General features: G+C 37.1%; 1 protein-coding gene across 1 annotated transcript in view; it reads right to left on the reverse strand.

The window, feature by feature from the left end:
• LOC125668634 (rho-associated protein kinase 1-like) overlaps positions 1 to 14,781 on the reverse strand; it is a 40,882-nt gene that overhangs the window by 5,131 nt on the left and 20,970 nt on the right. Inside the window, exons 19-30 of the mRNA XM_048902954.2 lie at positions 12,971 to 13,077; positions 12,390 to 12,540; positions 11,590 to 11,750; positions 11,248 to 11,370; positions 11,059 to 11,120; positions 8,876 to 8,945; positions 8,190 to 8,293; positions 6,791 to 6,977; positions 6,255 to 6,348; positions 5,587 to 5,681; positions 3,096 to 3,227; positions 316 to 538 (exon numbers count right to left, since the gene is read on the reverse strand). Coding sequence (XP_048758911.2) covers positions 316 to 538; positions 3,096 to 3,227; positions 5,587 to 5,681; positions 6,255 to 6,348; positions 6,791 to 6,977; positions 8,190 to 8,293; positions 8,876 to 8,945; positions 11,059 to 11,120; positions 11,248 to 11,370; positions 11,590 to 11,750; positions 12,390 to 12,540; positions 12,971 to 13,077 — 1,509 coding nt within the window. The remainder of the gene's footprint in view (positions 1 to 315; positions 539 to 3,095; positions 3,228 to 5,586; positions 5,682 to 6,254; positions 6,349 to 6,790; positions 6,978 to 8,189; positions 8,294 to 8,875; positions 8,946 to 11,058; positions 11,121 to 11,247; positions 11,371 to 11,589; positions 11,751 to 12,389; positions 12,541 to 12,970; positions 13,078 to 14,781) is intronic.

The following is a 14,781-nucleotide window of genomic DNA, read 5'->3' on the forward strand; positions in this document are numbered from 1 at the left end:
TTTTTTTTTTTTTTCAGTGTATATCCCCCCCCCCCCCCTCCCTATCAAACTGACCCTTTTCAGTTTTCTGACCCCTTCCTATACTGTAATGTATTCTAAGAGAACTTATTTTCGTGTGGAAATGATGTATTTTTTCAGGAATTTTTGTGAATCATTAGTTATTGCTTAAGTCTTCTATATGTAAGATTTATTCACAAGAACTAAATTTTCGCAAATGACTAGTCTTGCAAAATTATAAGTAGATAATGTTCTCGGGAATAAAATGTGATTTACAGTACATTACAATCCTGACTATAAAAACTACATATAACCTACATGCACTCGTTTGACTGATATCACCATCCTCGAGGTGAGAACTATTTATAGACACATTGTCTGTGACGGCCAGTTTTTGCCGTAGTTGTTCAATTTCCATCTCCTTAGCATCAAGTTCCATTTGTAATTTCCCCTTGTACTGTCCCTCCTCGAACAGCGCTGCCTGCGTCTCCGATAACTCACGGGACAACTTCTCCACCATTTTGTTGTATTTTTCTTTCTCCTGTTAAACACATGAAATAAACAAAAGTCTTTATGAGCTGTTAATTACATGCATCCTACAGCTTACAGGAGTTTCACTGGTACCCTTATCCCTGCTAAATATAGTTAGCATTTATTTCTTTAATCATATGACTATCATCTCATGAATATTAATTATCAAGATTTTTTTGCATATTCATGAAATGCATATACAAGGGCTGTTCGATATGTAATATACAATTATGGACTGTTTAGCCGGGAGACATCACATATTATCAGGTCTTAGTAGAATTATCACCCGAGGGTGCATGGCCAAGGGCGCCCATGCGCCCTCGAGTGATAACCCTACTAAGACCTGATAATATGTGATGTCTCCCTGCTAAACAGTCCATAATAGTTTTATTATCCTTAAGAATCTGCATGTTAAAAAAACCTATCATATATTTATTGACTTGTTCCTTTTTCTTTTTTTTTGCTTAAAACGTCAACAAATTCGTAACATTCTCTGGAGAAAATTCTGATAAATTTTTACTAATAGTGTCGAGGGATGAAATCAATGCTACCCTCAACTACATGCACTATTTTGTTTTACACTCAATATCATATATCTATTAGATGTAGGCTATATGTTAACAAAAGCAAAGCACTGAGTGAGGATTGAGAAAGTTAAACGATAGAAATATTTCAATTTTGACATCACAGTAGAATGACGCAAAAACATAACATCAAACATAAACATTTTGTAACGTATTTCAAAACAAAATGTAAACATCAAGTGAAGTGAAAAATTGCATAAGAATGGGAATATTTTTCTTCTCAATTGTTATTTGTGACCGTTATGTATTAAATGTTGATGCTTATTATAAGTTTTTGATTAACGATCCCGCATATTTTCAATTATTTTTGATAGGGCTTTCTTGCTTGTGCCATTAGAAGTTATCTTCTAAAGGGAGACACAGCTGTCACCCTGCACGCGATGGAGCCATCACAAATTGTCTCCCTTCACGTGACCAGCTCTCAACCAATGAAATTGACTGTATTATTCTGAAAGATAATAATGTGTATTGTACGATATTTCAAAAGCATTCGACTCAAATAGTGAAATGAACATTACATCCCTTCAAAGTATTCTCCGCGGTTTGAAATACATAATTTCAATCTCTGAATCCATTTCTGAAATGCGTCACAGTACGCTGATTTCGGTAGACCTCTGAGGCACTGACTGATGGCTGAGCCAAGGGCTTGTCGGGACTTGTAACAACAACCAGATAAGAACTTATTAAGTTTTGGAAAAAGGAAAAAGTCGCATAGGGCTAGATCTTGAGAGTATGGTGGGTGTGGCAATACGGCAAACTTCTCCGACATCAAAAATTGTTTCCCAAGCTCAGATGTATGTGATGGATCATTATCATGAAGTAGATGAACATGCCTAAATCCTGACACAGGGCGTCGTTTATGACAATATTTCTTGAGCTTTTTTAGCATAACATCTCGGTAATACCGACCTGTAACACTTTTGCCCTTTGGCACCAGAATTTGTATGGCTATACCATCACATGAGAAGATATAGGTTCTTTTGGCAACTACAGGCCTTCTACCGTGTTTAGTTAGCCATATTTTGTTTCCAATTTTTTTTACTAGTTCGAAATAGTGAACCCATGTTTCGTCACCAGTAACAATGTTTGCAAATTGTCTTTGACTGAATTTGGGAAACATTTCGAGCCATTGCTTAGTGGTTTGTACTCGTACCCGTTTTTGGTTATCTGTATCCATCTGGAAGAAATCTTTCGTACATTCAAAATACGCTTCAAAATGAAATGCACCCACGATACCGAATGCCAACAGCTTTGGCAATATCACGAATTGTGTATCTGCCATCACTTTCAATTATTTCCCCGACTTTTGCCTTGCCTGTTACAGTCACAGGTCAGCCAGATTTTGCTGCATCTTTGACGGACTCTGTACCAGTCAGAAATATCTTTCTCCACCTCCAAACTGTCTCCTTAGATACCTTATCAGACCCATAAATTTCCCCAATTCAGTAAAAATCTGCATTACTGAATGACTGAATTCTGTGCGAACTTTTATATAAGCTCTAATTTCTTCAATATTCTCAACCCGTTTCCCAACCATTTTTTCAACAGTGGTCAATGACTGGCTCTATTGAAATGACTATAAGTTTAAAACTATGTGGAGCTGAAGGCTCGTGTTCATACTGTTGGAGATGTATTGAATAGCTACTTAATGCGATTTGTAATGCGATTTGTAATATAAATATAACGATATGAAACAGAATCGAAAGTAGAAAGACTTCGACAATTATTTTATTGTACAGGGTTCTGGTTTTTTAGTAGTCCACCGGACTACTGAAGTGGACTACTTATTAATAATATTGTGATAGTCCGGGACAAAATTTACTAGCCTCGGGCTACCGGACTAGCATTAGTGTCAAATCCTGATAGCTACTTAATCTGCTGGTCTCGTTTGTTGCTATTTAATCCGCTGGTCTTGTTTGTTGCTATTTAATCTGCTGGTCTCGTTTATTGCTACTTAATCTGGTCTCATTTATTTCCACTTACCATGTGTAAATCCTGCTGTAGTTTTCTCATTTCCTTCTCTTTCTTTTTGACCCCCTGATCTGATGCGTTGTTTTTTGACGATTTCGATCGGAATTCCTTCCGATTCATTATCTCTGCTAATTTATTGACAGCCTACAAAGAACAATGCATTGTTGAATCATATCCTGATGTTCATCCCTAACCCATCTATTGCCTATTGTAAAGAATTAGAAAAGCTATTTTTCTCCTTTGTGTGGGGGTTGTTCAACCCACAGGGTAAAGAAGGATGTAATTGTCAAGAAATATGAGGATGGTGGTCTAAAAATGATAAATCTAAAATCATTTATTGCTTCAATGAAATTGTTTTGGGTAAGACATCTTATCTCTACAAATAGGGAGTTGAGTAATTTCATATCAAATTTTAACCTAAATAAATTCACATCCTGTGGGATTGAATACACTAATCTACTTTTAAAGACATTAAAAAATAAATTTTGGGTAGATGTATTCAAGGCCTGGATCGAATTACAGAACAGTTGTACTGAGTCTAATGTTACTGCAGATTCACCTTTGTTTTACAACCCTATGATCCATATTAGCAAGAAAATGTATTTTAATAAACATTTATTCAACAATAATATCAGACACATTAATGATATTATTGAGGAGAACGGTACTTTTTTTAGCTATGAAACTTTTATTGCTACTTATCCAAATGTAAAAATTAACTTCTTGGAATATGCAAGTATTATTCATGCTATTAAAACTTGGATTAAGCAGTCAGGTACAGACACTAACTTTAAAAGATTACCAAATCCTTTTATTAGAAAAAACATTTACAATGTACTGAAGTGTAAAAAGTCAAAGTTTTTTTATGAATTTTTAAATAAAAACTCTTCAGTGACTGCAGGTACAATAAAATGGAGTCAGCTTTTGGATATTGATAACAGAGAATGGAAAATTTTCAATATACTACCTTTTAAAATAACTAAAAACTGTAAACTCCAATGGTTTCAATACAGAATAAATAACAGGATTTTAGCAACAAATTCGTTTCTATTCAAAATTAAAAAAGTAAATTGTAAAATGTGTACGTTTTGTCACAGAGAGGAAGAGACAATAGAACATATACTGTGGGAATGTGATTGTGTTCAAGCATTCCTAGATGAGTTTCAACTTTACATAGAGGATAAAACAAACTTTCATATAGTTTTTACCAAAAAATATTTTATTTTAGGTACTCCTGGTAAAAAGTTTTGTATGCAAAATACTCTTATCCTTTGGTTGAAATACTATATTTATACAGCAAGATGTACTGAGAAATCATTGAACATTCGTTTTGCAATATCCTACTTAAAATTCTTTTATGAAACAAAAAAATTCCTATTTTACAAAAATGGTGATAGCGAAAATTTTGATACCCAGTGGAACAGATGGAGCCTGATCTTTACTTAACTCTCTCTCTCTTTCTCTCTCTCTTTCTCTTCCTCTCTCTGTGTGTGTGTCTCACATATAAAAAACTTGTCTGTATTCCTACATGATCCTTGGTATGCATATATTGAACATATATTATGATATATACAGATTGTTTACAAAAAAAAATAAAAAAAATTAAAAAAAAAATAAAAAATTCATTATGAAAGCAACTTTAAAAACTTTAATCAACAAGATAAGGTCTTTGTATATAAACTGTACATTTACATGTATTTACGAACATAAATTAACCTTTCTATGATAAAAAAAAAAAAAAAAGAACAATGCATTTCAAAATCTATACTATCTCTGTGACTTGAACAGAAATACAATACCCAATAAAACTCTGAACCACAAGACAAATGTCTAATTATAAAACAGAAGTAAAGGGGGTGATTTTCTTTTTCTCTGTAACTTGAATCTAAAATCAACAGGACAGTCTTTGTGTCTCCTACTCGATTGTAAATTTCAAATTTTTACTTTGATTGTACTAGAAATTATCAATTCACACTACAAATGACTACTCATGCAGGAAGTGCATCTTTGACAAAAAAGTCAGAATTGACATCGGCCTCTCCGAGAAATCGACCATTTCACGGCTTTTCTGACGAGTTACTCAACCTACGTTCTTCATTAACATGCAGTCATATCTATAATCTACAGGAATATGATAATACATAGTTACCTAGATTTTAATAAAATTATGATGATATATAGTCACCAGGATTTTTTATAAAATTATGACACATTGTTACCTGAATTTTTACAAAACATGATAAAGTCACTGGATTTTCACGGGAACATGATGACACAAAGTCACTGGAGTTTTACGGGAACATGATGACACGAAGTCACTGGATTTTTATGGGAACACAATGATACATCATGACAGGAGTTTTGCAGATCTACCTTGACCTACTTGGAGTTTTGCAGATCTACCTTGACCTACTTGGAGTTTTGCAGATCTACCTTGACCTACCTGGAGTTTTGCAGATCTACCTTGACCTACCTGGAGTTTTGCAGATCTACCTTGACCTACCTGGATTTTCTTGAGCTTTTCCTCCTCTAGATTTTTCTTCAACTTCTCAATCTCTGTACTGGAACCACCTGACCGTGACTGAACTTGACGGAGTTCTAAATATAGAGTTTTAAGTGTATATATCTTACCTATAAACATGACATTCAGTCTGTCTGTAAATCTTTGTATTATAACTGGTAAGGTTTATAACAGGATGTGTTTGTGAAACCCTACACCTCGCCCCTAAAAATCCAAGGTTCAGTAGCCCACACGGCTGACAAAGGTTTAAAGTTAGTTTTAAACCCTGATGTTTCCAAATTTGGATGTTATCAGACAGGTACATATCAGTTTTCATTGCATGATAAGAAATAAGCGTGAACGTGTGTAAATGGTTGTAAGCTTAAGTTTTCAATGTTAAGTAAGTCTGTAAAAATAACTATCGTATAACCGGTATTTTCTGCAGTTGTCAATTTTGCAGAATTTTTCGGATAGGAAATATTTGGAAAAAATTACTATCGCAAAATATATAAACATACTCACAGATACATATAGGAATAATGCAAACGCAGAAATTGGAAACGCAGAATATAATTTGCTACCATATACGGATTAAATTGGTAAAAATTTACAACTGCAGGAAATACGCAATATAAATGATTTGATCACCTGATTACACAGCGAGAACTTACCATCTGTCATCTTTTGTAGCCTGCCAGAAACATCATCTTTCTCTGAATGTAACTCTTCGATTTCTTTCAGAAATTCTCGTTTGGAATCCTCCAACTAACAGGAGAAAATAAAACAAGATTATAAATATTGATAAATACACAAGTGACATAAAATGCAATTTCTAACTCCACGGGAATACGACGGAGGACACACAGATCTGATAGAACTACAAGTACGTGATGGACTCCTGCAGTAAAAGACTTATAAAACATGTGCCCAGTCACAGTTCATCACAGAGCCCTATTATAATGCAGATATCCAGGTACACTGTACATGGACTTTCTTTTATGAGGTCACAAGTCCACAGATTTCTTTGCTCTATTCCGTCCAACGGTCAAAACTCTGCGGATTTGTATTTAATTATATCCATATTTATTGAGTTTTACCATTGGAATGCTGCTGTAATATCCTTTGGATTTTTTTTTTAGGACCCCGGATGTCAGACATGCACACCACACAGAAAAGAAATACACGTACTTTACAGTGAATCATTTACCATAATAACAATGTGTTCCTTTTTGCTGAGGTCCGTCTTGTGGCGGTTCATGAGTTCCTTGATTTCCAGTTCCAACACAGTCTTTTCCTTCTCCACGTCCGTCAGCTGTTCCTCCGCTATAGAACGCGCCAGACCCTCCGAGTCAGCCTTTGCCATTGCTAATTGAAGTTGAGCTGCAATGGAGTCCCTGAAATCACATAAAAACTTCTTACTTCTGATATACACTACTGAGTGGGCATACAATGTTCTGATTTACACTACTGAGTGGACATAAAATGTACTGATTTACACTACTGAGTGGGCATACAATGTTCTGATTTACACTACTGAGTGGGCATACAATGTACTGATTTACACTACTAATATACACTACTGAGTGGACATACAATGTACTGATTTACACTACTGAGTGGGCATACAATGTTCTGATTTACACTACTGAGTGGACATAAAATGTACTGATTTACACTACTGAGTGGGCATACAATGTACTAATATACACTACTGAGTGGGCATACAATGTACTGATTTACACTACTGAGTGGGCATACAATGTACTGATTTACACTACTGAGTGGGCATACAATGTACTGATTTACACTACTGAGTGGGCATACAATGTACTGATTTACACTACTGAGTGGGCATACAATGTACTGATTTACACTACTGAGTGGGCATACAATGTATTAATATACACTACTGAGTGGGCATACAATGTACTGATTTACACTACTGAGTGGGCATACAATGTACTGATTTACACTACTGAGTGGGCATACAATGTACTGATTTACACTACTGAGTGGGCATACAATGTACTGATTTACACTACTGAGTGGGTGTACAATGTACATTATACTATATCCTGTCAATACTTACTTTTCCTATCGAATACTCTCTAAGTCCGTGGTCCTGTCAATACTTACTTTTCCTATCGAATACTCTCTAAGTCCGTGGTTCTGTCAATACTTACTTTTCCTATGGAATAGTCTCTAAGTCCGTGGTCCTGTCAATACTTACTTTTCCTATCGAATACTCTCTAAGTCCGTGGTCCTGTCAATACTTATTTTTCCTATCGAATACTCTCTAAGTTCGTGGTCCTGTCAATACTTACTTTTCCTGTTGAATACTCTCTAAGTCCGTGGTCCTGTCAATACTTACTTTTCCTTTCGAATACTCTCTAAGTCCGTGGTCCTGTCAATACTTACTTTTCCTATCGAATACTCTCTAAGTCCGTGGTCCTGTCAATACTTATTTTTCCTGTTGAATACTCTCTAAGTCCGTGGTCCTGTCAATACTTACTTTTCCTGTTGAATACTCTCTAAGTTCGTGGTCCTGTCAATACTTACTTTTCCTATCGAATACTCTCTAAGTTCGTGGTCCTGTCAATACTTACTTTTCCTGTTGAATACTCTCTAAGTCTGTGGCTGCATCCTGGTGCTGTTTTCCCTTCTCTTCCACATCCTCTTTCAGTTCCTTGACTTGAGTTCTGTACAGAGACTGAAAAAAATTTACAAACAGTTAAATGACAATTTCCCAAATCTTGTCTTTTTCTGAAACAGAAAAATTTACTTGAAAACTTGTAAAGTTGGAAAAATCAGCACTTTTTGTGGAAAATAAGCCAGGCTAAATAAAGCAAATTTTTAAACTAAATTTTCAAATACTGTAAATTCCTTATTTTACGCGAGTACTTAATATGGCGAAATGACTCGTATACGTCAAATCGCGTGAACATGACTTAGAGTGTCATCTGTTAATCAAGAGTACTTACATGCATTTTAGCACCAGAAAATTAAAAGCGAGTAATTTTATTTCGCGAGGGACGCCTCTCGCTTGATTTCGGGATAATAAATTCCTCACATATATAGGAATCTACCGTATTCAGTTGGCTGCACAATCTGTTGGAATTTGTTAGAAAACATCACATATCAACATATTTATTAAAATCTACCCAATTTTTCAGATTACAAAATTTTATTAGCTTGGGGCGTAAAATACTATCTGAACAGAACATTCCACGAACTTTTCATATAGCCCTCATACAGGGTATGTTTCAATGTCAGAGATGAACGATAAACTCACAGAGAAGTACTGCTCAGCCTCGAGCTGGTCTTGTAGCTCCTTCATTTGTAGGTCATTAATGGACAGATCCCTGTAAGGTCAACAGTATAGAAAGTATAACACAGATATCATCTTTACAAATGTTCTTAATGATTCACAATGTTTCCTCTACATGTACGTCTACACCTTACAAAGCTTTAAAACAATTACAACAAAATGACTAGGTAAACTATCCCTTGAATGACACACTTACTCTCTAACACTTGAATGACACACTTACTCTCTAACACTTGAATGACACACTTACTCTCTAACACTTGAATGACATACTTACACAACACTTGAATGACACACTTACACAACACTTGAATGACACTCTAACACTTGACACACTCTGACACTTGAATGACAAACATACTCTCTAACACTTGAATGACAAACTTACTCTCTAACACTTGAATGACACACTTACTCTCTATCACTTGAATGACAAACTTACTCTCTAACACTTGAATGACATACTTACACAACACTTGAATGACACACTTACACAACACTTGAATGACACTCTAACACTTGACACACTCTGACACTTAACACACTCTGACACTTGAATGACAAACATACTCTCTAACACTTGAATGACACTTGAATGACACACTTACTCTCTAACACTTGAATGACAAACTTACTCTCTAACACTTGAATGACAAACTTACTCTCTAACACTTGAATGACACACTTACTCTCTAACACTTGAATGACACACTTACTCTCTAACACTTGAATGACATACTTACACAACACTTGAATGACACACTTACACAACACTTGAATGACACTCTAACACTTGACACACTCTGACACTTAACACACTCTGACACTTGAATGACAAACATACTCTCTAACACTTGAATGACACTTGAATGACACACTTACTCTCTAACACTTGACACACTCTGACACTTGAATGACACACTTACTCTCTGACACTTGAATGACAAACTTACTCTATCACTTGAATGACACACTTACTCTCTAACACTTGAATGACACTTGAATGACACACTTACTCTCTAACACTTGAATGACACACTTACTCTCTAACACTTGAATGACACACTTACTCTCTAACACTTGACACACTCTGACACTTGAATGACACACTTACTCTCTGACACTTGAATGACAAACTTACTCTCTATCACTTGAATGACACACTTACTCTCTAACACTTGAACGACACACTTAATCTCTATCACTTGAATGACACACTTACACTCTATCATTTGAATGACACACTTAAACTCTATCACTTGAATGACACACTTACTCTCTAACACTTCAATGACACTTGAATGACAAACTTACTCTCTAACACTTGAATGACAAACTTACTCTCTAACACTTGAATGACACACTTACTCTCTATCACTTGAATGACACACTTACACTCTATCATTTGAATGACACACTTAAACTCTATCATTTGAATGACACACTTACTCTCTAACACTTCAATGACACTTGAATGACAAACTTACTCTCTAACACTTGAATGACAAACTTACTCTCTAACACTTGAATGACACACTTACTCTCTAACACTTGAATGACAAACTTACTCTCTAACACTTGAATGACAAACTTACTCTCTAACACTTGAATGACAAACTTACTCTCTAACACTTGAATGACACTTGAATGACAAACTTACTCTCTAACACTTGAATAACACACTTACTCTCTAACACTTGAATGACACACTTACTCTCTAACACTTGAATGACACACTTACTCTCTAACACTTGAATGACACACTTTCTCTCTAACACTTGAATGACAAACTTACTCTCTAACACTTGAATGACACACTTACTCTCTAACACTTCAATGACACTTGAATGACACTTGAATGACACACTTACTCTCTAACACTTGAATAACACACTTACTCTCTAACACTTGAATGACACACTTACTCTCTAACACTTGAATGACAAACTTACTCTCTAACACTTGAATGACACTTGAATGACAAACTTACTCTCTAACACTTGAATGACACACTTACTCTCTAACACTTGAATGACACACTTACTCTCTAACGCTTGAATGACACACTTACTCTCTAACACTTGAATGACACTTGAATGACACACTTACTCTCTATCACTTGAATGACACTTGAATGACACACTTACTCTCGAACTTTGCGTAACTCCTCCTCGAGGCCTCTCTTTTCCTCTTTGAGGTCAGAAATTTCCTAAATCAGAAACAATAAATTTCCTACATGTATATAAAGTTATCAAATTTTCCTACACACACATCGTTACCAGCATGAGTACTATATTAATTGACTGTTACTCCTAGATTGCGACAGTAAGGGTTACCTTGTTTAGCTGCTTTTCCATGGTTTTGTATCGAGTCAGATCGTGAGTCTGGCTCTTAAAATCTCCTTGCATCAAATTTCTTCTCTGGATTTCTTGCTCAACTTGAAGAGCATAATTTTTGGACTGGAAAAATTGAACCAATCACTATGTAAGCCAGCTATTAACTGGAGCAGCAAATATACATGTACGCAGGAAAGTTTTATCAATACCATCCTCTGTAAAATCTTATAAAAAACTCTTAATCATTTTTTACTTAAAAAGTTATTAATCATGTGACAATTGCTTTAAGGAAAACAGTTCTCTTGTCTCCTTTGACAAATTCACTTTAAAATTTTTGACTACCTTCTCTTTTTCATTCATGAGTTCGGTTTGAACTGAGGTCACTTGCTGTGTCATCTGCAACAAATCCACTCTCAGCTCTGATTTCTCTTTCTCCGCCTGTAGTAATTGGTTTTCTGCTGAAACACGAGCTGATTTCTCCTGGTCAAGCTTCATTTGTATGTCTGCAATAAATAAATTCATACATTTCACCCAAATAAAAAACTTCTCACATTTCTGGCTTATTTGTAGAAATCTGTAATATCCTGGAACAATTCGTTAGAACACCGTCTCCATATAAGAAATGTACACCACTACACAAGTATAGTTTTTAAATACACTCAACTGAACATTTACACCAACTACAACACTGTAGGATATAGAATGTCAAAAAGGACATAACTAATAACATCATTATTACACCTCTCTATCTTCAATTATCAAATTTATACACAATTCAAATACAATACACAGACATTTCCTATCATTGATGTCAACACACACACATGTTCCATCATTGATGTCAACACACACACATTTTCTATCATTGATGTCAATACAGCAGTGATGATTCTGTGACTAAAATTGGCTGGGTTTAAGAATATAGAGATTAAGAATATAGACTAAACGACCCGACTTTTTCCAGCCACAAAAAAAAGAAACGGATAGGTAAAAACCTAGAAAGCATTGAAATAACGGAAATCACTCGTGAATATTGGATTCCTGGACTCAAAATAGCAGAATTCCGCTAAATAGCGGAACAGAATCATCACTGACACATAGACATTTCCTATCATTGAAGTCAATACATAAACATTTCCTACCATTAATGGCTGATGTCCGTGCCTCCTCTTTTGACAACAAGATATCTTTCTTATCAGCATTAAACCTCTTTATGGTTTCCTGGTGGTTGTTGATTTCAGTCTCTAATTTCCTTTTGTACGTGTCCAACTCTAACTCAACATGACTTTTACTCTGTCAAGATAATAACGTGTAATTTCACAAACATCGCTTTTGATATTCAATTGGAACAGTGTATGTGAGACAATGAATACATACATCTATTGATGATTAATTACTTCAGTTTCTTTTCAGTACAGACCAGTTAGCCAAGTGAAAATGGCCGATAATAGATAGTTAAGCACAGCAAAAATTTCTGCACATTCTTTTCTCTAGGTTACGCTTAACGGAGTACCTTTTATCTGGGTTATGCTGAATGCAGTACCTTTTTGCTGGTTTACGCTTAATGCAGTATCTTTTTTCTGGGTTACACTTAATGCAGTACCTTTTTTCTGGGTTACGCTTAATGCAGTACCTTTTTACTGGGTTATGCTTAATGCAGTACCTTTTTTCTGGGTTACGCTTAATGCAGTACCTTTTTTCTGGGTTACACTTAATACAGTACCTTTTCTAAACGAATCACGGAGTCTTTGACCTTTTGAATTTCAAAAGTCAACTCCTTTTCTTTATCTTCAGATTTTCTCTTTTCAGACATTAATGATGAGATTCGCTCTGGAAGCATAAAGAAAAATACAATAAAAGCACAAGTCCTTCATCTGAAATGAATTCTATTTGACATAAATTCACTCTGCCATAGAATAAACACGACAGTTTTGTAGAGCCAGCATTTGTTAAACCTACATTGAAAAATCACTAATACTCCTTTGTAAACACCAAATACACACCTCTGGTACGTCATGAGGTCCGTGTCTGGTACGTCATGGGGTCCGTGTCTGGTAAGTCATGGGGTCTGTGTCTGGTACGTCATGGGGTCCGTGTCTGGTACGTCATGGCGTGTCTGGTAAGTCATGGGGTCCGTGTCTGGTACGTCATGGGGTCTGTGTCTGGTACGTCATGGGGTCTGTGTCTGGTACGTCATGGCGTGTCTGGTAAGTCATGGGGTCCGTGTCTGGTAAGTCATGGGGTCTGTGTCTGGTACGTCATGGGGTCCGTGTCTGGTACGTCATGGCGTGTCTGGTAAGTCATGGGGTCCGTGTCTGGTACGTCATGGGGTCTGTGTCTGGTACGTCATGGCGTGTCTGGTAAGTCATGGGGTCCGTGTCTGGTAAGTCATGGGGTCTGTGTCTGGTACGTCATGGGGTCCGTGTCTGGTACGTCATGGCGTGTCTGGTAAGTCATGGGGTCTGTGTCTGGTACGTCATGGCGTGTCTGGTACGTCATGGCGTGTCTGGTAAGTCATGGGGTCTGTGTCTGGTACGTCATGGGGTCCGTGTCTGGTACGTCATGGGGTCTGTGTCTGGTACGTCATGGCGTGTCTGGTATGTCATGGCGTGTCTGGTAAGTCATGGGGTCTGTGTCTGGTACGTCATGGGGTCCGTGTCTGGTACGTCATGGCGTGTCTGGTAAGTCATGGGGTCCGTGTCTGGTACGTCATGGGGTCTGTGTCTGGTACGTCATGGCGTGTCTGGTAAGTCATGGGGTCCGTGTCTGGTAAGTCATGGGGTCTGTGTCTGGTACGTCATGGGGTCCGTGTCTGGTACGTCATGGCGTGTCTGGTAAGTCATGGGGTCTGTGTCTGGTACGTCATGGCGTGTCTGGTACGTCATGGCGTGTCTGGTAAGTCATGGGGTCTGTGTCTGGTAAGTCATGGGGTCCGTGTCTGGTACGTCATGGGGTCTGTGTCTGGTACGTCATGGCGTGTCTGGTACGTCATGGCGTGTCTGGTAAGTCATGGGGTCTGTGTCTGGTAAGTCATGGGGTCCGTGTCTGGTACGTCATGGGGTCCGTGTCTGGTACGACATGGCGTGTCTGGTAAGTCATGGGGTCCGTGTCTGGTACGTCATGTGGTCCGTGTCTGGTACGTCATGGCGTGTCTGGTACGTCATGGGGTCCGTGTCTGGTACGTCATGGGGTCCGTGTCTGGTACGTCATGGGGTCCGTGTCTGGTAAGTCATGGGGTCTGTGTCTGGTACGTCATGGGGTCCGTGTCTGGTACGTCATGGCGTGTCTGGTAAGTCATGGGGTCTGTGTCTGGTACGTCATGGGGTCTGTGTCTGGTACGTCATGGGGTCCGTGTCTGTCCTACTTTAATTTTGTATACTTTATAGGAATTATGGGATTGATTACGGTTTGTTTTAAATTTTTCATATAACAAAACAGGTCCTTTTTTTCCCAATGTTTCCCTTTGCAAATGACTGTTTTTATTAGGTAGTTCTGATATTTTGTAAATGACTGTTTTTATTAGGTAGTTCTGAT

The sequence above is a fragment of the Ostrea edulis genome, chromosome 4, assembly GCF_947568905.1.
Source record: "Ostrea edulis chromosome 4, xbOstEdul1.1, whole genome shotgun sequence".
NCBI lineage: Eukaryota > Metazoa > Mollusca > Bivalvia > Ostreida > Ostreidae > Ostrea > Ostrea edulis.